The sequence below is a fragment of the Eucyclogobius newberryi genome, unplaced genomic scaffold, assembly GCF_026437365.1.
Source record: "Eucyclogobius newberryi isolate DKJ021-1_F unplaced genomic scaffold, fEucNew1.0.hap1 SCAF_178, whole genome shotgun sequence".
Lineage (NCBI taxonomy): Eukaryota > Metazoa > Chordata > Actinopteri > Gobiiformes > Gobiidae > Eucyclogobius > Eucyclogobius newberryi.
The window spans coordinates 61,408-88,904 of NW_027315810.1; the positions used below are offsets into that span (position 1 = coordinate 61,408).

The window sequence follows — 27,497 nt, forward strand, 5'->3', positions numbered from 1 at the left end:
ACTACACCAGGACTGGACCAGGACTAAACGAGGACAAAACCAGGACTGTACCAGGACTAAACCAGGACTAGACCAGGACTGGACCAGGACTAAACCAGGACTAAACCAGGACTAAACCAGGACTAAACCAGGACTGGACCAGGACTAAACCAGGACTACACCAGGACTGGACCAGGACTAAACCAGGACTAAACCAGGACTGGACCAAGACTAAACCAGGACTACACCAGGACTGGACCAGGACTAAACCAGGACTAAACCAGGACTGGACCAGGACTAAACCAGGACTACACCAGGACTGGACCAGGACTACACCAGGACTAAACCAGGACTGGACCAGGACTACACCAGGACTACACCAGGACTGGACCAGGACTACACCAGGACTAAACCAGGACTGGACCAGGACTAAACCAGGACTACACCAGGACTACACCAGGACTAAACCAGGACTGGACCAGGACTACACCAGGACTACACCAGGACTGGACCAGGACTACACCAGGACTGGACCAGGACTACACCAGGACTAAACCAGGACTGGACCAGGACTAAACCAGGACTAAACCAGGACTGGACCAGGACTACACCAGGACTAAACCAGGACTGGACCAGGACTACACCAGGACTAAACCAGGACTGGACCAGGACTAAACCAGGACTACACCAGGACTGGACCAGGACTACACCAGGACTAAACCAGGACTGGACCAGGACTAAACCAGGACTACACCAGGACTGGACCAGGACTAAACCAGGACTAAACCAGGACTAAACCAGGACTGGACCAGGACTAAACCAGGACTACACCGGGACTGGACCAGGACTAAACCAGGACTAAACCAGGACTGGACCAGGACTAAACCAGGACTACACCAGGACTGGACCAGGACTAAACCAGTACTAAACCAGGACTAAACCAGGACTGGACCAGGACTACACCAGGACTAAACCAGGACTGGACCAGGACTACACCAGGACTAAACCAGGACTGGACCAGGACTATACCAGGACTAAACCAGGACTGGACCAGGACTACACCAGGACTAAACCAGGACTGGACCAGGACTAAACCAGGACTGGACCAGGACTGGACCAGGACTAAACCAGGACTAAACCAGGACTGGACCAGGACTAAACCAGGACTACACCAGGACTGGACCAGGACTAAACCAGGACTAAACCAGGACTAAACCAGGACTGGACCAGGACTAAACCAGGACTAAACCAGGACTGGACCAGGACTAAACCAGGACTGGACCAGGACTAAACCAGGACTAAACCAGGACTAAACCAGGTCTAAACCAGGACTAAACCAGGACTAAACCAGGACTAAACCAGGACTAAACCAGGACTGGACCAGGACTACACCAGGACTAAACCAGGACTGGACCAGGACTAAACCAGGACTACACCAGGACTGGACCAGGACTACACCAGGACTAAACCAGGACTGGACCAGGACTACACCAGGACTACACCAGGACTGGACCAGGACTACACCAGGACTAAACCAGGACTGGACCAGGACTAAACCAGGACTACACCAGGACTGGACCAGGACTGCACCAGGACTAAACCAGGACTGGACCAGGACTACACCAGGACTACACCAGGACTTTACCAGGACTACACCAGGACTGGACCAGGACTACACCAGGACTAAACCAGGACTGGACCAGGACTAAACCAGGACTAAACCAGGACTGGACCAGGACTGCACCAGGACTGGACCAGGACTACACCAGGACTACACCAGGACTGGACCAGGACTAAACCAGGACTGGACCAGGACTACACCAGGACTGGACCAGGACTACACCAGGACTAAACCAGGACTGGACCAGGACTAAACCAGGACTACACCAGGACTGGACCAGGACTACACCAGGACTAAACCAGGACTGGACCAGGACTACACCAGGACTAAACCAGGACTGGACCAGGACTACACCAGGACTAAACCAGGACTGGACCAGGACTATACCAGGACTAAACCAGGACTGGACCAGGACTACACCAGGACTAAACCAGGACTGGACCAGGACTAAACCAGGACTACACCAGGACTGGACCAGGACTAAACGAGGACAAAACCAGGACTGTACCAGGACTAAACCAGGACTAGACCAGGACTGGACCAGGACTAAACCAGGACTAAACCAGGACTAAACCAGGACTAAACCAGGACTGGACCAGGACTAAACCAGGACTACACCAGGACTGGACCAGGACTAAACCAGGACTAAACCAGGACTGGACCAAGACTAAACCAGGACTACACCAGGACTGGACCAGGACTAAACCAGGACTAAACCAGAACTAAACCAGGACTGGACCAGGACTAAACCAGGACTGGACCAGGACTACACCAGGACTAAACCAGGACTGGACCAGGACTAAACCAGGACTAAACCAGGACTGGACCAGGACTACACCAGGACTAAACCAGGACTGGACCAGGACTAAACCAGGACTACACCAGGACTGGACCAGGACTACACCAGGACTAAACCAGGACTAAACCAGGACTGGACCAGGACTAAACCAGGACTACACCAGGACTGGACCAGGACTAAACCAGGACTAAACCAGGACTGGACCAGGACTACACCAGGACTAAACCAGGACTGGACCAGGACTAAACCAGGACTAAACCAGGACTGGACCAGGACTACACCAGGACTAAACCAGGACTGGACCAGGACTAAACCAGGACTACACCAGGACTGGACCAGGACTAAACCAGGACTAAACCAGGACTAAACCAGGACTGGACCAGGACTAAACCAGGACTACACCAGGACTGGACCAGGACTAAACCAGTACTAAACCAGGACTAAACCAGGACTAAACCAGGACTGGACCAGGACTAAACCAGGACTACACCAGGACTGGACCAGGACTAAACCAGGACTAAACCAGGACTGGACCAGGACTAAAACAGGACTACACCAGGACTGGACCAGGACTAAACCAGTACTAAACCAGGACTAAACCAGGACTGGACCAGGACTACACCAGGACTAAACCAGGACTACACCAGGACTAAACCAGGACTGGACCAGGACTATACCAGGACTAAACCAGGACTGGACCAGGACTACACCAGGACTAAACCAGGACTGGACCAGGACTAAACCAGGACTACACCAGGACTGGACCAGGACTAAACGAGGACTAAACCAGGACTGGACCAGGACTAAACCAGGACTACACCAGGACTGGACCAGGACTAAACCAGGACTAAACCAGGACTAAACCAGGACTGGACCAGGACTAAACCAGGACTACACCAGGACTGGACCAGGACTAAACCAGGACTAAACCAGGACTGGACCAGGACTAAACCAGGACTACACCAGGACTAAACCAGGACTAAACCAGGACTGGACCAGGACTAAACCAGGACTAAACCAGGACTGGACCAGGACTAAACCAGGACTACACCAGGACTGGACCAGTACTAAACCAGGACTAAACCAGGACTAAACCAGGACTGGACCAGGACTAAACCAGGACTAAACCAGGACTGGACCAGGACTAAACCAGGACTAAACCAGGTCTAAACCAGGACTAAACCAGGACTAAACCAGGACTAAACCAGGTCTAAACCAGGACTAAACCAGGACTAAACCAGGTCTAAACCAGGACTACACCAGGTCTAAACCAGGACTAAACCAGGACTAAACCAGGTCTAAACCAGGGCTAAACCAGGACTAAACCAGAGTCTAAACCAGGTCTAAACCTTGTCTAAACCAGGTCTAAACCAGGTATAAACCAGGACTAAACCAGGACTAAACCAGGACAAAACCAGAGTCGAAACCAGGACTAAACCAGGACAAAACCAGAGTCGAAACCAGGACTAAACCAGGTCTAAACCATGACTAAACCAGAGTCGAAACCAGGACTAAACCAGAGTCGAAACCAGGACTAAACCAGGACTAAACCAGGACTGGACCAGGACTAAACCAGGACTACACCAGGACTGGACCAGGACTAAACCAGGACTAAACCAGGACTGGACCAGGACTAAACCAGGACTACACCAGGACTGGACCAGGACTAAACCAGGACTAAACCAGGACTAAACCAGGACTGGACCAGGACTAAACCAGGACTAAACCAGGGCTGGACCAGGACTAAACCAGGACTAAACCAGGTCTAAACCAGGACTAAACCAGGACTAAACCAGGACTAAACCAGGTCTAAACCAGGACTAAACCAGGACTAAACCAGGACTAAACCAGGACTAAACCAGGACTGGACCAGGACTACACCAGGACTAAACCAGGACTGGACCAGGACTAAACCAGGACTACACCAGGACTAAACCAGGACTAAACCAGGACTGGACCAGGACTACACCAGGACTAAACCAGGACTGGACCAGGACTAAACCAGGACTACACCAGGACTGGACCAGGACTACACCAGGACTAAACCAGGACTGGACCAGGACTACACCAGGACTACACCAGGACTGGACCAGGACTACACCAGGACTAAACCAGGACTGGACCAGGACTAAACCAGGACTACACCAGGACTGGACCAGGACTGCACCAGGACTAAACCAGGACTGGACCAGGACTACACCAGGACTACACCAGGACTTTACCAGGACTACACCAGGACTGGACCAGGACTACACCAGGACTAAACCAGGACTGGACCAGGACTAAACCAGGACTAAACCAGGACTGGACCAGGACTACACCAGGACTAAACCAGGACTGGACCAGGACTACACCAGGACTGGACCAGGACTACACCAGGACTAAACCAGGACTGGACCAGGACTAAACCAGGACTACACCAGGACTGGACCAGGACTACACCAGGACTAAACCAGGACTGGACCAGGACTACACCAGGACTAAACCAGGACTGGACCAGGACTACACCAGGACTAAACCAGGACTGGACCAGGACTATACCAGGACTAAACCAGGACTGGACCAGGACTACACCAGGACTAAACCAGGACTGGACCAGGACTAAACCAGGACTACACCAGGACTGGACCAGGACTAAACGAGGACAAAACCAGGACTGTACCAGGACTAAACCAGGACTAGACCAGGACTGGACCAGGACTAAACCAGGACTAAACCAGGACTAAACCAGGACTAAACCAGGACTGGACCAGGACTAAACCAGGACTACACCAGGACTGGACCAGGACTAAACCAGGACTAAACCAGGACTGGACCAAGACTAAACCAGGACTACACCAGGACTGGACCAGGACTAAACCAGGACTAAACCAGAACTAAACCAGGACTGGACCAGGACTAAACCAGGACTGGACCAGGACTACACCAGGACTAAACCAGGACTGGACCAGGACTAAACCAGGACTAAACCAGGACTGGACCAGGACTACACCAGGACTAAACCAGGACTGGACCAGGACTAAACCAGGACTACACCAGGACTACACCAGGACTGGACCAGGACTACACCAGGACTAAACCAGGACTGGACCAGGACTAAACCAGGACTACACCAGGACTGGACCAGGACTACACCAGGACTAAACCAGGACTGGACCAGGACTACACCAGGACTACACCAGGACTGGACCAGGACTACACCAGGACTGGACCAGGACTACACCAGGACTAAACCAGGACTGGACCAGGACTAAACCAGGACTAAACCAGGACTGGACCAGGACTACACCAGGACTAAACCAGGACTGGACCAGGACTACACCAGGACTGGACCAGGACTACACCAGGACTAAACCAGGACTGGACCAGGACTAAACCAGGACTACACCAGGACTGGACCAGGACTACACCAGGACTAAACCAGGACTGGACCAGGACTAAACCAGGACTACACCAGGACTGGACCAGGACTAAACCAGGACTAAACCAGGACTAAACCAGGACTGGACCAGGACTAAACCAGGACTACACCAGGACTGGACCAGGACTAAACCAGGACTAAACCAGGACTGGACCAGGACTAAACCAGGACTACACCAGGACTGGACCAGGACTAAACCAGTACTAAACCAGGACTAAACCAGGACTGGACCAGGACTACACCAGGACTAAACCAGGACTGGACCAGGACTACACCAGGACTAAACCAGGACTGGACCAGGACTATACCAGGACTAAACCAGGACTGGACCAGGACTACACCAGGACTAAACCAGGACTGGACCAGGACTAAACCAGGACTACACCAGGACTGGACCAGGACTAAACGAGGACTAAACCAGGACTGGACCAGGACTAAACCAGGACTACACCAGGACTGGACCAGGACTAAACCAGGACTAAACCAGGACTAAACCAGGACTGGACCAGGACTAAACCAGGACTAAACCAGGACTGGACCAGGACTAAACCAGGACTACACCAGGACTGGACCAGGACTAAACCAGGACTAAACCAGGACTGGACCAGGACTAAACCAGGACTACACCAGGACTGGACCAGGACTAAACCAGGACTAAACCAGGACTAAACCAGGACTGGACCAGGACTAAACCAGGACTAAACCAGGACTGGACCAGGACTAAACCAGGACTAAACCAGGTCTAAACCAGGACTAAACCAGGACTAAACCAGGACTAAACCAGGTCTAAACCAGGACTAAACCAGGACTAAACCAGGACTAAACCAGGACTGGACCAGGACTACACCAGGACTAAACCAGGACTGGACCAGGACTAAACCAGGACTACACCAGGACTGGACCAGGACTACACCAGGACTAAACCAGTACTGGACCAGGACTACACCAGGACTACACCAGGACTGGACCAGGACTACACCAGGACTAAACCAGGACTGGACCAGGACTAAACCAGGACTACACCAGGACTGGACCAGGACTGCACCAGGACTAAACCAGGACTGGACCAGGACTACACCAGGACTACACCAGGACTGGACCAGGACTACACCAGAACTGGACCAGGACTACACCAGGACTAAACCAGGACTGGACCAGGACTAAACCAGGACTAAACCAGGACTTGACCAGGACTACACCAGGACTAAACCAGGACTGGACCAGGACTACACCAGGACTGGACCAGGACTACACCAGGACTAAACCAGGACTGGACCAGGACTAAACCAGGACTACACCAGGACTGGACCAGGACTACACCAGGACTAAACCAGGACTGGACCAGGACTACACCAGGACTAGACCAGGACTGGACCAGGACTATACCAGGACTAAACCAGGACTGGACCAGGACTACACCAGGACTAAACCAGGACTGGACCAGGACTAAACCAGGACTACACCAGGACTGGACCAGGACTAAACGAGGACAAAACCAGGACTGTACCAGGACTAAACCAGGACTAGACCAGGACTGGACCAGGACTAAACCAGGACTAAACCAGGACTAAACCAGGACTAAACCAGGACTGGACCAGGACTAAACCAGGACTACACCAGGACTGGACCAGGACTAAACCAGGACTAAACCAGGACTGGACCAAGACTAAACCAGGACTACACCAGGACTGGACCAGGACTAAACCAGGACTAAACCAGGACTGGACCAGGACTAAACCAGGACTACACCAGGACTGGACCAGGACTACACCAGGACTAAACCAGGACTGGACCAGGACTACACCAGGACTACACCAGGACTGGACCAGGACTACACCAGGACTAAACCAGGACTGGACCAGGACTAAACCAGGACTACACCAGGACTACACCAGGACTAAACCAGGACTGGACCAGGACTACACCAGGACTACACCAGGACTGGACCAGGACTACACCAGGACTGGACCAGGACTACACCAGGACTAAACCAGGACTGGACCAGGACTAAACCAGGACTAAACCAGGACTGGACCAGGACTACACCAGGACTAAACCAGGACTGGACCAGGACTACACCAGGACTAAACCAGGACTGGACCAGGACTAAACCAGGACTACACCAGGACTGGACCAGGACTACACCAGGACTAAACCAGGACTGGACCAGGACTAAACCAGGACTACACCAGGACTGGACCAGGACTAAACCAGGACTAAACCAGGACTAAACCAGGACTGGACCAGGACTAAACCAGGACTACACCGGGACTGGACCAGGACTAAACCAGGACTAAACCAGGACTGGACCAGGACTAAACCAGGACTACACCAGGACTGGACCAGGACTAAACCAGTACTAAACCAGGACTAAACCAGGACTGGACCAGGACTACACCAGGACTAAACCAGGACTGGACCAGGACTACACCAGGACTAAACCAGGACTGGACCAGGACTATACCAGGACTAAACCAGGACTGGACCAGGACTACACCAGGACTAAACCAGGACTGGACCAGGACTAAACCAGGACTGGACCAGGACTGGACCAGGACTAAACCAGGACTAAACCAGGACTGGACCAGGACTAAACCAGGACTACACCAGGACTGGACCAGGACTAAACCAGGACTAAACCAGGACTAAACCAGGACTGGACCAGGACTAAACCAGGACTAAACCAGGACTGGACCAGGACTAAACCAGGACTGGACCAGGACTAAACCAGGACTAAACCAGGACTAAACCAGGTCTAAACCAGGACTAAACCAGGACTAAACCAGGACTAAACCAGGACTAAACCAGGACTGGACCAGGACTACACCAGGACTAAACCAGGACTGGACCAGGACTAAACCAGGACTACACCAGGACTGGACCAGGACTACACCAGGACTAAACCAGGACTGGACCAGGACTACACCAGGACTACACCAGGACTGGACCAGGACTACACCAGGACTAAACCAGGACTGGACCAGGACTAAACCAGGACTACACCAGGACTGGACCAGGACTGCACCAGGACTAAACCAGGACTGGACCAGGACTACACCAGGACTACACCAGGACTTTACCAGGACTACACCAGGACTGGACCAGGACTACACCAGGACTAAACCAGGACTGGACCAGGACTAAACCAGGACTAAACCAGGACTGGACCAGGACTGCACCAGGACTGGACCAGGACTACACCAGGACTACACCAGGACTGGACCAGGACTAAACCAGGACTGGACCAGGACTACACCAGGACTGGACCAGGACTACACCAGGACTAAACCAGGACTGGACCAGGACTAAACCAGGACTACACCAGGACTGGACCAGGACTACACCAGGACTAAACCAGGACTGGACCAGGACTACACCAGGACTAAACCAGGACTGGACCAGGACTACACCAGGACTAAACCAGGACTGGACCAGGACTACACCAGGACTAAACCAGGACTGGACCAGGACTATACCAGGACTAAACCAGGACTGGACCAGGACTACACCAGGACTAAACCAGGACTGGACCAGGACTAAACCAGGACTACACCAGGACTGGACCAGGACTAAACGAGGACAAAACCAGGACTGTACCAGGACTAAACCAGGACTAGACCAGGACTGGACCAGGACTAAACCAGGACTAAACCAGGACTAAACCAGGACTAAACCAGGACTGGACCAGGACTAAACCAGGACTACACCAGGACTGGACCAGGACTAAACCAGGACTAAACCAGGACTGGACCAAGACTAAACCAGGACTACACCAGGACTGGACCAGGACTAAACCAGGACTAAACCAGAACTAAACCAGGACTGGACCAGGACTAAACCAGGACTGGACCAGGACTACACCAGGACTAAACCAGGACTGGACCAGGACTAAACCAGGACTAAACCAGGACTGGACCAGGACTACACCAGGACTAAACCAGGACTGGACCAGGACTAAACCAGGACTACACCAGGACTGGACCAGGACTACACCAGGACTAAACCAGGACTAAACCAGGACTGGACCAGGACTAAACCAGGACTACACCAGGACTGGACCAGGACTAAACCAGGACTAAACCAGGACTGGACCAGGACTACACCAGGACTAAACCAGGACTGGACCAGGACTAAACCAGGACTAAACCAGGACTGGACCAGGACTACACCAGGACTAAACCAGGACTGGACCAGGACTAAACCAGGACTACACCAGGACTGGACCAGGACTAAACCAGGACTAAACCAGGACTAAACCAGGACTGGACCAGGACTAAACCAGGACTACACCAGGACTGGACCAGGACTAAACCAGTACTAAACCAGGACTAAACCAGGACTAAACCAGGACTGGACCAGGACTAAACCAGGACTACACCAGGACTGGACCAGGACTAAACCAGGACTAAACCAGGACTGGACCAGGACTAAAACAGGACTACACCAGGACTGGACCAGGACTAAACCAGTACTAAACCAGGACTAAACCAGGACTGGACCAGGACTACACCAGGACTAAACCAGGACTACACCAGGACTAAACCAGGACTGGACCAGGACTATACCAGGACTAAACCAGGACTGGACCAGGACTACACCAGGACTAAACCAGGACTGGACCAGGACTAAACCAGGACTACACCAGGACTGGACCAGGACTAAACGAGGACTAAACCAGGACTGGACCAGGACTAAACCAGGACTACACCAGGACTGGACCAGGACTAAACCAGGACTAAACCAGGACTAAACCAGGACTGGACCAGGACTAAACCAGGACTACACCAGGACTGGACCAGGACTAAACCAGGACTAAACCAGGACTGGACCAGGACTAAACCAGGACTACACCAGGACTAAACCAGGACTAAACCAGGACTGGACCAGGACTAAACCAGGACTAAACCAGGACTGGACCAGGACTAAACCAGGACTACACCAGGACTGGACCAGTACTAAACCAGGACTAAACCAGGACTAAACCAGGACTGGACCAGGACTAAACCAGGACTAAACCAGGACTGGACCAGGACTAAACCAGGACTAAACCAGGTCTAAACCAGGACTAAACCAGGACTAAACCAGGACTAAACCAGGTCTAAACCAGGACTAAACCAGGACTAAACCAGGTCTAAACCAGGACTACACCAGGTCTAAACCAGGACTAAACCAGGACTAAACCAGGTCTAAACCAGGGCTAAACCAGGACTAAACCAGAGTCTAAACCAGGTCTAAACCTTGTCTAAACCAGGTCTAAACCAGGTATAAACCAGGACTAAACCAGGACTAAACCAGGACAAAACCAGAGTCGAAACCAGGACTAAACCAGGACAAAACCAGAGTCGAAACCAGGACTAAACCAGGTCTAAACCATGACTAAACCAGAGTCGAAACCAGGACTAAACCAGAGTCGAAACCAGGACTAAACCAGGACTAAACCAGGACTGGACCAGGACTAAACCAGGACTACACCAGGACTGGACCAGGACTAAACCAGGACTGGACCAGGACTAAACCAGGACTACACCAGGACTGGACCAGGACTAAACCAGGACTAAACCAGGACTAAACCAGGACTGGACCAGGACTAAACCAGGACTAAACCAGGGCTGGACCAGGACTAAACCAGGACTAAACCAGGTCTAAACCAGGACTAAACCAGGACTAAACCAGGACTAAACCAGGTCTAAACCAGGACTAAACCAGGACTAAACCAGGACTAAACCAGGACTAAACCAGGACTGGACCAGGACTACACCAGGACTAAACCAGGACTGGACCAGGACTAAACCAGGACTACACCAGGACTAAACCAGGACTAAACCAGGACTGGACCAGGACTACACCAGGACTAAACCAGGACTGGACCAGGACTAAACCAGGACTACACCAGGACTGGACCAGGACTACACCAGGACTAAACCAGGACTGGACCAGGACTACACCAGGACTACACCAGGACTGGACCAGGACTACACCAGGACTAAACCAGGACTGGACCAGGACTAAACCAGGACTACACCAGGACTGGACCAGGACTGCACCAGGACTAAACCAGGACTGGACCAGGACTACACCAGGACTACACCAGGACTTTACCAGGACTACACCAGGACTGGACCAGGACTAAACCAGGACTAAACCAGGACTGGACCAGGACTACACCAGGACTAAACCAGGACTGGACCAGGACTACACCAGGACTGGACCAGGACTACACCAGGACTAAACCAGGACTGGACCAGGACTAAACCAGGACTACACCAGGACTGGACCAGGACTACACCAGGACTAAACCAGGACTGGACCAGGACTACACCAGGACTAAACCAGGACTGGACCAGGACTACACCAGGACTAAACCAGGACTGGACCAGGACTATACCAGGACTAAACCAGGACTGGACCAGGACTACACCAGGACTAAACCAGGACTGGACCAGGACTAAACCAGGACTACACCAGGACTGGACCAGGACTAAACGAGGACAAAACCAGGACTGTACCAGGACTAAACCAGGACTAGACCAGGACTGGACCAGGACTAAACCAGGACTAAACCAGGACTAAACCAGGACTAAACCAGGACTGGACCAGGACTAAACCAGGACTACACCAGGACTGGACCAGGACTAAACCAGGACTAAACCAGGACTGGACCAAGACTAAACCAGGACTACACCAGGACTGGACCAGGACTAAACCAGGACTAAACCAGAACTAAACCAGGACTGGACCAGGACTAAACCAGGACTGGACCAGGACTACACCAGGACTAAACCAGGACTGGACCAGGACTAAACCAGGACTAAACCAGGACTGGACCAGGACTACACCAGGACTAAACCAGGACTGGACCAGGACTAAACCAGGACTACACCAGGACTGGACCAGGACTACACCAGGACTAAACCAGGACTAAACCAGGACTGGACCAGGACTAAACCAGGACTACACCAGGACTGGACCAGGACTAAACCAGGACTAAACCAGGACTGGACCAGGACTACACCAGGACTAAACCAGGACTGGACCAGGACTAAACCAGGACTAAACCAGGACTGGACCAGGACTACACCAGGACTAAACCAGGACTGGACCAGGACTAAACCAGGACTACACCAGGACTGGACCAGGACTAAACCAGGACTAAACCAGGACTAAACCAGGACTGGACCAGGACTAAACCAGGACTACACCAGGACTGGACCAGGACTAAACCAGTACTAAACCAGGACTAAACCAGGACTAAACCAGGACTGGACCAGGACTAAACCAGGACTACACCAGGACTGGACCAGGACTAAACCAGGACTAAACCAGGACTGGACCAGGACTAAAACAGGACTACACCAGGACTGGACCAGGACTAAACCAGTACTAAACCAGGACTAAACCAGGACTGGACCAGGACTACACCAGGACTAAACCAGGACTGGACCAGGACTACACCAGGACTAAACCAGGACTGGACCAGGACTATACCAGGACTAAACCAGGACTGGACCAGGACTACACCAGGACTAAACCAGGACTGGACCAGGACTAAACCAGGACTACACCAGGACTGGACCAGGACTAAACGAGGACTAAACCAGGACTGGACCAGGACTAAACCAGGACTACACCAGGACTGGACCAGGACTAAACCAGGACTAAACCAGGACTAAACCAGGACTGGACCAGGACTAAACCAGGACTACACCAGGACTGGACCAGGACTAAACCAGGACTAAACCAGGACTGGACCAGGACTAAACCAGGACTACACCAGGACTAAACCAGGACTAAACCAGGACTGGACCAGGACTAAACCAGGACTAAACCAGGACTTGACCAGGACTAAACCAGGACTACACCAGGACTGGACCAGTACTAAACCAGGACTAAACCAGGACTAAACCAGGACTGGACCAGGACTAAACCAGGACTAAACCAGGACTGGACCAGGACTAAACCAGGACTAAACCAGGTCTAAACCAGGACTAAACCAGGACTAAACCAGGACTAAACCAGGTCTAAACCAGGACTAAACCAGGACTAAACCAGGTCTAAACCAGGACTACACCAGGTCTAAACCAGGACTAAACCAGGACTAAACCAGGTCTAAACCAGGGCTAAACCAGGACTAAACCAGAGTCTAAACCAGGTCTAAACCTTGTCTAAACCAGGTCTAAACCAGGTATAAACCAGGACTAAACCAGGACTAAACCAGGACAAAACCAGAGTCGAAACCAGGACTAAACCAGGACAAAACCAGAGTCGAAACCAGGACTAAACCAGGTCTAAACCATGACTAAACCAGAGTCGAAACCAGGACTAAACCAGAGTCGAAACCAGGACTAAACCAGGACTAAACCAGGACTGGACCAGGACTAAACCAGGACTACACCAGGACTGGACCAGGACTAAACCAGGACTAAACCAGGACTGGACCAGGACTAAACCAGGACTACACCAGGACTGGACCAGGACTAAACCAGGACTAAACCAGGACTAAACCAGGACTGGACCAGGACTAAACCAGGACTAAACCAGGGCTGGACCAGGACTAAACCAGGACTAAACCAGGTCTAAACCAGGACTAAACCAGGACTAAACCAGGACTAAACCAGGTCTAAACCAGGACTAAACCAGGACTAAACCAGGACTAAACCAGGACTAAACCAGGACTGGACCAGGACTACACCAGGACTGGACCAGGACTAAACCAGGACTAAACCAGGACTACACCAGGACTGGACCAGGACTACACCAGGACTAAACCAGGACTACACCAGGACTGGACCAGGACTACACCAGGACTAAACCAGGACTACACCAGGACTACACCAGGACTGGACCAGGACTACACCAGGACTAAACCAGGACTGCACCAGGACTGCACCAGGACTAAACCAGGACTGGACCAGGACTACACCAGGACTACACCAGGACTGGACCAGGACTACACCAGGACTGGACCAGGACTACACCAGAACTAAACCAGGACTGGACCAGGACTAAACCAGGACTAAACCAGGACTGGACCAGGACTACACCAGGACTAAACCAGGACTGGACCAGGACTACACCAGGACTGGACCAGGACTACACCAGGACTAAACCAGGACTGGACCAGGACTAAACCAGGACTACACCAGGACTGGACCAGGACTACACCAGGACTAAACCAGGACTGGACCAGGACTACACCAGGACTAAACCAGGACTGGACCAGGACTACACCAGGACTAAACCAGGACTGGACCAGGACTATACCAGGACTAAACCAGGACTGGACCAGGACTACACCAGGACTAAACCAGGACTGGACCAGGACTAAACCAGGACTAAACCAGGACTAAACGAGGACAAAACCAGGACTGTACCAGGACTAAACCAGGACTAGACCAGGACTGGACCAGGACTAAACCAGGACTAAACCAGGACTAAACCAGGACTAAACCAGGACTGGACCAGGACTAAACCAGGACTAAACCAGGACTGGACCAAGACTAAACCAGGACTACACCAGGACTGGACCAGGACTAAACCAGGACTAAACCAGGACTGGACCAGGACTAAACCAGGACTACACCAGGACTGGACCAGGACTACACCAGGACTAAACCAGGACTGGACCAGGACTACACCAGGACTACACCAGGACTGGACCAGGACTAAACCAGGACTGGACCAGGACTAAACCAGGACTACACCAGGACTGGACCAGGACTACACCAGGACTAAACCAGGACTGGACCAGGACTACACCAGGACTACACCAGGACTGGACCAGGACTACACCAGGACTGGACCAGGACTACACCAGGACTAAACCAGGACTGGACCAGGACTAAACCAGGACTAAACCAGGACTGGACCAGGACTACACCAGGACTAAACCAGGACTGGACCAGGACTACACCAGGACTGGACCAGGACTACACCAGGACTAAACCAGGACTGGACCAGGACTACACCAGGACTAAACCAGGACTGGACCAGGACTAAACCAGGACTAAACCAGGACTGGACCAGGACTAAACCAGGACTAAACCAGGACTGGACCAGGACTAAACCAGGACTACACCAGGACTGGACCAGGACTAAACCAGGACTAAACCAGGACTGGACCAGGACTAAACCAGGACTACACCAGGACTGGACCAGGACTAAACCAGTACTAAACCAGGACTAAACCAGGACTGGACCAGGACTACACCAGGACTAAACCAGGACTGGACCAGGACTACACCAGGACTAAACCAGGACTGGACCAGGACTATACCAGGACTAAACCAGGACTGGACCAGGACTACACCAGGACTAAACCAGGACTGGACCAGGACTAAACCAGGACTACACCAGGACTGGACCAGGACTAAACGAGGACTAAACCAGGACTGGACCAGGACTAAACCAGGACTACACCAGGACTGGACCAGGACTAAACCAGGACTAAACCAGGACTAAACCAGGACTGGACCAGGACTAAACCAGGACTAAACCAGGACTGGACCAGGACTAAACCAGGACTACACCAGGACTGGACCAGGACTAAACCAGGACTAAACCAGGACTGGACCAGGACTAAACCAGGACTACACCAGGACTGGACCAGGACTAAACCAGGACTAAACCAGGACTAAACCAGGACTGGACCAGGACTAAACCAGGACTAAACCAGGACTGGACCAGGACTAAACCAGGACTAAACCAGGTCAAAACCAGGACTAAACCAGGACTAAACCAGGACTAAACCAGGTCTAAACCAGGACTAAACCAGGACTAAACCAGGACTAAACCAGGACTAAACCAGGACTGGACCAGGACTACACCAGGACTAAACCAGGACTGGACCAGGACTAAACCAGGACTACACCAGGACTGGACCAGGACTACACCAGGACTAAACCAGGACTGGACCAGGACTACACCAGGACTACACCAGGACTGGACCAGGACTACACCAGGACTAAACCAGGACTGGACCAGGACTAAACCAGGACTACACCAGGACTGGACCAGGACTGCACCAGGACTAAACCAGGACTGGACCAGGACTACACCAGGACTACACCAGGACTGGACCAGGACTACACCAGGACTGGACCAGGACTACACCAGGACTAAACCAGGACTGGACCAGGACTAAACCAGGACTAAACCAGGACTGGACCAGGACTACACCAGGACTAAACCAGGAATGGACCAGGACTACACCAGGACTGGACCAGGACTACACCAGGACTAAACCAGGACTGGACCAGGACTAAACCAGGACTACACCAGGACTGGACCAGGACTACACCAGGACTAAACCAGGACTGGACCAGGACTACACCAGGACTAAACCAGGACTGGACCAGGACTATACCAGGACTAAACCAGGACTGGACCAGGACTACACCAGGACTAAACCAGGACTGGACCAGGACTAAACCAGGACTACACCAGGACTGGACCAGGACTAAACGAGGACAAAACCAGGACTGTACCAGGACTAAACCAGGACTAGACCAGGACTGGACCAGGACTAAACCAGGACTAAACCAGGACTAAACCAGGACTAAACCAGGACTGGACCAGGACTAAACCAGGACTACACCAGGACTGGACCAGGACTAAACCAGGACTAAACCAGGACTGGACCAAGACTAAACCAGGACTACACCAGGACTGGACCAGGACTAAACCAGGACTAAACCAGAACTAAACCAGGACTGGACCAGGACTAAACCAGGACTGGACCAGGACTACACCAGGACTAAACCAGGACTGGACCAGGACTAAACCAGGACTAAACCAGGACTGGACCGGGACTACACCAGGACTAAACCAGGACTGGACCAGGACTAAACCAGGACTACACCAGGACTGGACCAGGACTACACCAGGACTAAACCAGGACTAAACCAGGACTGGACCAGGACTAAACCAGGACTACACCAGGACTGGACCAGGACTAAACCAGGACTAAACCAGGACTGGACCAGGACTACACCAGGACTAAACCAGGACTGGACCAGGACTAAACCAGGACTAAACCAGGACTGGACCAGGACTACACCAGGACTAAACCAGGACTGGACCAGGACTAAACCAGGACTACACCAGGACTGGACCAGGACTAAACCAGGACTAAACCAGAGTCTAAACCAGGTCTAAACCTTGTCTAAACCAGGTCTAAACCAGGTATAAACCAGGACTAAACCAGGACTAAACCAGGACAAAACCAGAGTCGAAACCAGGACTAAACCAGGACAAAACCAGAGTCGAAACCAGGACTAAACCAGGTCTAAACCATGACTAAACCAGAGTCGAAACCAGGACTAAACCAGGACAAAACCAGAGTCGAAACCAGGACTAAACCAGGACTAAACCAGGACTGGACCAGGACTAAACCAGGACTACACCAGGACTGGACCAGGACTAAACCAGGACTAAACCAGGACTAAACCAGGACTGGACCAGGACTAAACCAGGACTAAACCAGGACTGGACCAGGACTAAACCAGGACTAAACCAGGTCTAAACCAGGACTAAACCAGGACTAAACCAGGACTAAACCAGGTCTAAACCAGGACTAAACCAGGACTAAACCAGGTCTAAACCAGGACTACACCAGGTCTACACTAGGACTAAACCAGGTCTAAACCAGGGCTAAACCAGGACTAAACCAGAGTCTAAACCAGGTCTAAACCTAGTCTAAACCAGGTCTAAACCAGGTATAAACCAGGTCTAAACCAGGACTAAACCAGGACAAAACCAGAGTCGAAACCAGGACTAAACCAGGTCTAAACCAGGACTAAACCAGAGTCGAAACCAGGACTAAACCAGGACAAAACCAGAGTCGAAACCAGGACTAAACCAGGACTAAACCAGAGTCCAAACAAGAACTTAACCAGGACTGGACCAAGACTAAACCAGGACTAGACCAGGACTAGACCAGAACTTAATCAGGACTAAACCATGTCTAAACCAGGTCTAAACCAGGTCTAAACCAGGACTAAACTGCTAAACCTCTTTGTGTGTGCAGGTAGAGACTTCCTGACAGATAGGGGGCGCCTCACCGCTGTCAGTGAGTGCTGAGCTGAAGATGCAGAGTTCTGCTCTCACTGTTGTCATGACGTCTTGATGTGTTGTAGGTCTGGAGCTGAGCACGACTGATGGAAAGATCAGCATGAGTCTGTTTCCCAACACCATCCGCCTGAACCACACAGCCGTATGTGTATGTGTGTGTGTCTGTTTGTATGAATGTGTGTTTGTATGAGTGTGTGTGTGTGTGTGTGTGTGTGTGTGTGTGTGTCTGTGTGTGTGTCTGTTTGTATGAGTGTGTGTGTGTCTGTTTGTATGAATGTGTGTTTGTATGAGTGTGTGTGTGTGTGTGTGTATGTGTGTGTGTCTGTTTGTATGAGTGTGTGTGTGTGTGTTTGTATGAGTGTGTGTCTGTTTGTATGAGTGTGTGTGTGTCTGTTTGTATGAATGTGTGTTTGTATGAGTGTGTGTGTGTGTGTGTGTATGTGTGTGTGTCTGTTTGTATGAGTGTGTGTGTGTGTGTTTGTATGAGTGTGTGTGTGTATGTGTGTGTGTCTGTTTGTATGAATGTGTGTTTGTATGTGTGTGTGTGTGTCTGTTTGTATGAATGTGTGTTTGTATGAGTGTGTGTGTGTGTTTGTATGAGTGTGTGTGTGTATGTGTGTGTGTGTGTCTGTTTGTATGAATGTGTGTTTGTATGAGTGTGTGTGTGTGTGTATATGTGTGTGTGTCTGTTTGTATGAGTGTGTGTGTTTGTATGAGTGTGTGTGTGTGTTTGTATGAGTTTGTGTGTGTGTGAGTGTGTGTGTTTGTATGAATGTGTTTGTATGTATGAGTGTGTGTGTGTGTGTTTGTATGAGTGTGTGTGTGTGTGTGTGTTTGTATGAGTGTGTGTGTTTGTATGAGTGTGTGTGTGTGTGTTTGTATGAGTGTGTGTGTGTGTGTGTTTGTATGAGTGTGTGTGTTTGTATGAGTGTGTGTGTGTGTGTGTGTGTGTCTGTTTGTATGAATGTGTGTTTGTATGAGTGTGTGTGTGTGTTTGTATGAATGTGTGTGTGTGTGTGTGTGTTTGTATGAATGTGTGTTTGTATGAGTGTGTGTGTGTGTGTGTGTGTGTCTGTTTGTATGAATGTGTGTGTGTGTGTTTGTATGAGTGTGTTTGTGTGTGTGTGTGTGTGTGTTTGTATCAGTGTGTGTGTGTGTGTATGTGTGTTTGTATCAGTGTGTGTGTGTGTGTGTGTGTGTGTGTGTGTTTGTATGAGTGAGTGTGTGTGTGTGTGTGTGTTTGTATCAGTGAGTGTGTGTGTGTATGTGTGTTTGTATCAGTGTGTGTGTGTGTGTGTGTGTGTGTGTTTGTATGAGTGAGTGTGTGTGTGTGTGTGTGTTTGTATCAGTGAGTGAGTGTGTGTGTTTGTATGAGTGTGTGTGTGTGTGTGTGTGTGTGTGTGTGTTTGTATGAGTGAGTGTGTGTGTGTGTGTGTGTTTGTATCAGTGAGTGTGTGTGTGTATGTGTGTTTGTATCAGTGTGTGTGTGTGTGTGTGTGTGTGTGTTTGTATGAGTGAGTGTGTGTGTGTGTGTGTGTTTGTATCAGTGAGTGAGTGTGTGTGTTTGTATGAGTGAGTGTGTGTGTGTGTGTGTGTGTTTGTATGAGTGTGTGTGTGTGTGTATGTCTGTTTGTATGAATGTGTGTTTGTATGAGTGTGTGTGGGTGTGTGGGTGTGTGTTCGTATGAGTGTGTGTGTTTGTATGAGTTTGTGTTTTTATGAGTGTGTGTGTGAGAGTGAGTGTGTGTGTGTGTATGAGTGTGTGTTTGTATGAGTGTGTGTGTGTGTGTGTTTTTTATGAGTGTGTGTGTGTGTGTGTATGAGTGTGTGTTTGTATGAGTGTATATGTGTGTGTGTGTGTGTGTGTGTAAGTGAGTGTGCCTAAGGCCTCTGTATATGTCTGTGTATGTGTTTGTGTGTGTGTGTCTCTAAGGCCTGTGTGTGTGTGTGTGTGTGTGTGTCTCTCTCTCTCTCTCGCTGAGGCCTGTGTGTGTGTGTGTGTGTGTCTCTAAGGCCTGTGTGGGTGTGTGTGTGTCTTTTTCTCTCTCTAAGGCCTGTGTGTGTGTGTGTGTGTGTGTGTGTATGTGTGTGTGTGTCTCTAAGGCCTGTGTGTGTGCAGCTGGAGGACTTGGGTGTGTCTCCTCTGGTTCTGAGGAGGTTCTGTTCTGACCCGGACTCAGTCTTGGACCCACATCACACAGGAGGACCAGTCTGGTGCCACGTGCTGCCCAGGTGCTCCTCCCACAGAGACACACTCCTCCCACAGAGACACACTCCTCCCACAGAGACACACTCCTCCCACAGAGACACGCTCCTCCCACAGAGACACACTCCAGACACACTCCTCCCACAGAGACACACTCCTCCCACAGAGACACGCTCCTCCCACAGAGACACTCCTCCCACAGAGACACGCTCCTCCCACAGAGACACGCTCCTCCCACAGAGACACGCTCCTCCCACAGAGACACACTCCTCCCACAGAGACACGCTCCTCCCACAGAGACACTCCTCCCACAGAGACACGCTCCTCCCACAGAGACACGCTCCTCCCACAGAGACACGCTCCTCCCACAGAGACACAACATCTAAATAAAAAACATGAACGTTTTGGACCATTTTTATCTAGTTTAGTCCAAAATCCTCTGTAAATGTGTTTGTGTCAAACATGTGACAAAATGAAGACATTTAAACTGCTCCGTGTCTGTGTCACATTTAAAAGTTTTTGCTCAGAAAAGTCTTTATTTCTGTCTGAAAACACGACGTGATGAAACGCTGAGCTCAATAACGTGTCAGATTTCGTGTTCGTGCTTCTTCTCCTTCGCTGCTCTGTCGTTCTCCAGATTCCTGTCTTTCTTCTGTAATACCACTCAATGACCACTAGAGAGAGCCATTTTTTTAGCTACAACTTATTTAGCTTCGTTTTGGCCTTTTTATGTTCTTATTATTCAGTCACAATTTCATCCTAAGAAGCAAATAATGATCATCGTGACAGTTCAAGAAGCAAATTTGAGTATTTTCAGCCCTAAAATAGACTTAAATGTAAAGAACTTTATTTCATCTGTCACATATAACCAGAATCGTTCCAAATGATGTCAAACTAAACACTTTTTCTGAAGCTCTCGTGGTGTTTCGCAGCATGAAGAAGGGACAGATCGTCAGCGTCGCTCGGAAACTACCCAAAGACGGACCGTTCAAGTCCTACGAGGAACTGCGGCGCCACTGGAACCGACTGGTACCGACGCACGAGCCGGCGCCGCCACGCTCGGTGAAACGTTTAATGTCCCGCTGTGTTTCAGTACGGATACGTTCTCCCGGATCAGGAGGAGGACCAGGTCGTTTACTGCAGCGTCTACTTCAAGCCCGTGGGGCAAACGCTCTTCACGTAAACGCAGATGACTTTTACGCCTTTTGTGTCCTCGACCCGTCATCCGCTTCTTACTCTCCTATTATTATTCTGCAGTTACTCGCCTGTTATTCGCCCGTCACTCACCCGTCACTCGCCCGTTACTCACCCATCACTCGCCCGTCACTCGCCCGTTACTCACCCATCACTCGCCCGTCACTCGCCCGTTACTCACCCATCACTCGCCCGTCACTCGCCCGTCATTCGCCCGTTACTCGCCTGTTATTCGCCCGTCACTCGCCCGTTACTCGCCCGTTACTTGCCCGTTATTTGCCCGTTACTCGCCTGTTACTCGCCCGTTACTCGCCCGTTATTCGCCCGTTACTCGCCTGTTATTCGCCCGTCACTCGCCCGTTACTCGCCCGTTACTCGCCCGTTATTCGCCCATTACTCGCCCGTCATTCGCCCGTCACTCGCCCGTTACTCGCCCGTTACTACTCGCCTTTTACTCGCCCGTTACTCGCCCGTCACTCGCCCGTTACTCACCCATCACTCGCCCGTCACTCGCCCGTCACTCGCCCGTTACTCGCCCATCACTCGCCCGTCACTCGCCCGTCACTCGCCCGTCATTCGCCCGTTACTCGCCTGTTATTCGCCCGTCACTCGCCCGTTACTCGCCCGTTACTTGCCCGTTATTTGCCCGTTACTCGCCTGTTACTCGCCCGTTACTCGCCCGTTATTCGCCCGTTACTCGCCCGTCATTCGCCCGTCACTCGCCCGTTACTCGCCCGTTACTACTCGCCTTTTACTCGCCCGTTACTCGCCCGTCACTCGCCCGTTATTCGCCTGTTACTCGCCTGTTACTCGCCCGTCACTCGCCCGTTACTCGCCCGTTACTCGCCCGTTACACGCCCGTTACTCGCCTGTTACTCGCCCTTTACACGCCTGTTACTCGCCCATTACTCGCCTGTTACTCGCCCGTTACTCGCCCGTTACTCGCCCGTTACTCGCCTGTTACTCGCCCGTTACACGCCCGTTACTCGCCCGTTACTCGCCCGTTACTCGCCTGTTACTCGCCTGTTACTCGCCCGTCACTCGCCCGTTACTCGCCCGTTACTCGCCCGTTACACGCCCGTTACTCGCCTGTTACTCGCCCTTTACACGCCTGTTACTCGCCCATTACTCGCCTGTTACTCGCCCGTCACTCGCCCGTTATTCGCCTGTTACTCGCCTGTTACTCGCCCGTCACTCGCCCGTTACTCGCCCGTTACTCGCCCGTTACACGCCCGTTACTCGCCTGTTACTCGCCCTTTACACGCCTGTTACTCGCCCATTACTCGCCTGTTACTCGCCCGTTACTCGCCCGTTACTCGCCCGTTACTCGCCTGTTACTCGCCCGTTACACGCCCGTTACTCGCCTGTTACTCGCCTGTTACTCGCCCGTCACTCGCCCGTTACTCGCCCGTTACTCGCCCGTTACACGCCCGTTACTCGCCTGTTACTCGCCCTTTACACGCCTGTTACTCGCCCATTACTCGCCTGTTACTCGCCCGTCACTCGCCCGTTATTCGCCTGTTACTCGCCTGTTACTCGCCCGTCACTCGCCCGTTACTCGCCCGTTACTCGCCCGTTACACGCCCGTTACTCGCCTGTTACTCGCCCTTTACACGCCTGTTACTCGCCCATTACTCGCCTGTTACTCGCCCGTTACTCGCCCGTTACTCGCCCGTTACTCGCCTGTTACTCGCCCGTTACACGCCCGTTACTCGCCTGTTACTCGCTTTTTACTCGCCTGTTACTCGCCCGTTATTCGCCTGGTCACAGTTTTTCACCCTTTATTTGACTGATTTTCTGCCATGTTTCTTCCGTTATTCTTCTAATATTCTCCTGATTTAGTCGACTACATTAGCATAACACTTTAGTCAGCCATAGTTAATGAGTTGAATAAATCTGGACTGAAACGCCTGATGGAGCGACCCTTGACCCCTGCGTGTCTTTTAGGTATCCTCTGTGCTGTGTGCGTCTGTCTCCGGTGCAGTGCTGTCCCCGTGTGGACCTGGAGGGGGCGCTCTCCTCTTTCATGACCGACGTCAGAGAAAAACTTCCTTCAATTTGTGGTTTTCCAACGAAAATTTCCACCAAGTCATCTTTCACCACCACGACCTTCAACCCTGCATCAAACAAGGTCTGGTTTAGCCCTGGTTTAGCCCTGGTTTAGCCCTGGTTTAGACCTGGTTTAGACCTGGTTTGGACCTGGTTTAGTCCTGGTTTAGTCCTGGTTTAGACCTGGTTTAGTCCTGGTTTAGTCCTTGTTTAGTCCGGGTTTAGACCTGGTTTAGACCTGGTTTAGGCCTGGTTTAGTCCTGGTATAGTCCTGGTTTAGACCTGGTGTAGACCTAGTTTAGTCCTTGTTTAGTCCTGGTTTAGACCTGGTTTGGACCTGGTTTAGTCCTGGTTTAGTCCTGGTTTAGACCTGGTTTAGTCCTGGTTTAGTCCTTGTTTAGTCCGGGTTTAGACCTGGTTTAGACCTGGTTTAGGCCTGGTTTAGTCCTGGTATAGACCTAGTTTAGTCCTTGTTTAGTCCTGGTTTAGACCTGGTTTAGACCTGGTTTAATCCTTGTTTAGTCCTGGTTTAGTCCTTGTTTAGACCTGGTTTAGACCTGGTTTAGTCCTGGTTTAGTCCTGGTTTAGACCTGGTTTAGTCCTGGTTTAGTCCTTGTTTAGTCCGGGTTTAGACCTGGTTTGGACCAAGTTTAGACCTGGTTTAAACTTGGTGTAGACCTAGTTTAGTCCTTGTTTAGTCCTGGTTTAGACCTGGTTTAGACCTGGTTTAGACCTGGTTTAGACCTGGTTTAGGCCTGGTTTAGACCTGGTTTAGTCCTGGTTTAGCCCTGGTATAGTCCTGGTTTAGACCTGGTTTAGACCTGGTGAGGCCCTGGTTTAGCCCTGGTTTAGCCGTGGTTTAGACCTGGTTTAGCCCTGGTTTAGCCCTGGTTTAGCCCTGATTTAGTCCTGGTTTAGACCTGGTTTAGCCCTGGTTTAGCCCTGATTTAGTCTTGGTTTAGACTTGGTTTAGCCCTGGTTTAGCCCTGGTTTAGACCTGGGTTAGCCCTGGTTTAGATCTTGTTTAGCCCTGGTTTAGCCCTGGTTTAGACCTGGGTTAGCCCTGGTTTAGACCTGGTTTAGCCCTGGTTTAGCCCTGATTTAGTCTTGGTTTAGACTTGGTTTAGCCCTGGTTTAGACCTGGTTTAGACCTGGTTTGGACCTGGTTTAGCCCTGGTTTAGCCCTGATTTAGTCTTGGTTTAGACTTGGTTTAGCCCTGGTTTAAACCTGGGTTAGCCCTGGTTTAGACCTGGTTTAGCCCTGGTTTAGCCCTGATTTAGTCTTGGTTTAGACTTGGTTTAGCCCTGGTTTAGCCCTGGTTTAGACCTGGGTTAGCCCTGGTTTAGACCTGGTTTAGCCCTGGTTTAGCCCTGATTTAGTCTTGGTTTAGACTTGGTTTAGCCCTGGTTTAGACCTGGTTTAGACCTGGTTTGGACCTGGTTTGGACCTGGTTTAATCCTTGTTTAGTCCTGGTTTAGTCCTTGTTTAGACCTGGTTTAGACCTGGTTTAGACCTGGTTTAGTCCTGGTTTAGTCCTGGTTTAGACCTGGTTTAGTCCTGGTTTAGTCCTTGTTTAGTCCGGGTTTAGACCTGGTTTAGACCTGGTTTAGGCCTGGTTTAGTCCTGGTATAGTCCTGGTTTAGACCTGGTTTAGACCTGGTTTAGTCCTGGTTTAGTCCTGGTTTAGACCTGGTGTAGACCTAGTTTAGTCCTTGTTTAGTCCTGGTTTAGACCTGGTTTAGACCTGGTGTAGACCTAGTTTAGTCCTTGTTTAGTCCTGGTTTAGACCTGGTTTAGACCTGGTTTAGACCTGGTTTAGACCTGGTTTAATCCTTGTTTAGTCCTGGTTTAGTCCTTGTTTAGACCTGGTTTAGACCTGGTTTAGTCCTGGTTTAGTCCTGGTTTAGACCTGGTTTAGTCCTGGTTTAGTCCTTGTTTAGTCCGGGTTTAGACCTGGTTTGGACCAAGTTTAGACCTGGTTTAGACTTGGTGTAGACCTAGTTTAGTCCTTGTTTAGTCCTGGTTTAGACCTGGTTTAGACCTGGTTTAGACCTGGTTTAGACCTGGTTTAGGCCTGGTTTAGACCTGGTTTAGTCCTGGTTTAGCCCTGGTATAGTCCTGGTTTAGACCTGGTTTAGACCTGGTGTAGCCCTGGTTTAGCCCTGGTTTAGCCGTGGTTTAGACCTGGTTTAGTCCTGGTTTAGCCCTGGTTTAGCCCTGGTTTAGCCCTGATTTAGTCCTGGTTTAGACCTGGTTTAGCCCTGGTTTAGCCCTGATTTAGTCTTGGTTTAGACCTGGTTTAGCCCTGGTTTAGATCTTGTTTAGCCCTGGTTTAGACCTGGGTTAGCCCTGGTTTAGATCTTGTTTAGCCCTGGTTTAGCCCTGGGTTAGACCTGGGTTAGCCCTGGTTTAGATCTTGTTTAGCCCTGGTTTAGCCCTGGGTTAGCCCTGGTTTAGATCTTCTTTAGACCTGTTCTTGAACCTCGTTCTTGTTGTTTTGCAGATTTCTGCTCCTTTAAACCTGACCACCTTCTCCAGCTCCAGACCGGTCCTGTCCCATCTTCCCCGCTCGATGAAGCTCTTCTTGGGGTCGCAGCCGGCCTCATGTCCTCCTCTGTTCTCCAGCTCTGGATCTTTCTTCTCGCAGCCTTCATCCTTGAATCCCTCGCCAAGCTTTTCAGATTTATTCAAACCTGCTTCTTCTCTCAACAACCTTTTCACCGTTTGTGAATCCAACCCTCTGACTCCGCCTCCTCCTCCGGCACTTCCGGAATCAAGACCAAAATTTGTCCCCGTTTTCAGGGGCGCGCCTCCGTCTCGGCTCGTCAACCTCGCGCTGCTGAAGACGAAAAAGCGTGCGGCTGAACAACACGCTCTGGCGACGCCTCGGCAGAACCCCGCCCGGCCTCCCACGTGTCTGACAACGTTCTCCTCGCAGAAGGTCAAGCGGATTCCGACGTTCAGCCCCAAAAGCGAGATCCAGGCGCCGCCGCCCGTGAGTGCGCGGGCGAAGGATCCAGAACAGAGTAAACGGTCCAAAGCCGTCGTGAAGTTCAACCTCGAGGAGGCGGAGACTACGGCGCCAAAACCCAGTGGGCGGAGCAAAAAGGTGAAGCGCCCTGAACGATTACGTCTGACAGAACGAGAAAGACGGCGGGT

General features: G+C 51.3%; 1 protein-coding gene across 1 annotated transcript in view; it reads left to right on the top strand.

Annotated features, from left to right (window-relative positions):
* Positions 1-27,497, top strand: part of cunh18orf63 (chromosome unknown C18orf63 homolog) — a 54,396-nt gene that overhangs the window by 19,008 nt on the left and 7,891 nt on the right. The window contains exons 7-13 of the mRNA XM_072450308.1: positions 18,845-18,886; positions 18,954-19,030; positions 21,008-21,120; positions 22,027-22,123; positions 22,188-22,273; positions 24,236-24,419; positions 26,842-27,447. Of these exons, the coding sequence (XP_072306409.1) occupies positions 18,845-18,886; positions 18,954-19,030; positions 21,008-21,120; positions 22,027-22,123; positions 22,188-22,273; positions 24,236-24,419; positions 26,842-27,447 (1,205 nt within the window). The remainder of the gene's footprint in view (positions 1-18,844; positions 18,887-18,953; positions 19,031-21,007; positions 21,121-22,026; positions 22,124-22,187; positions 22,274-24,235; positions 24,420-26,841; positions 27,448-27,497) is intronic.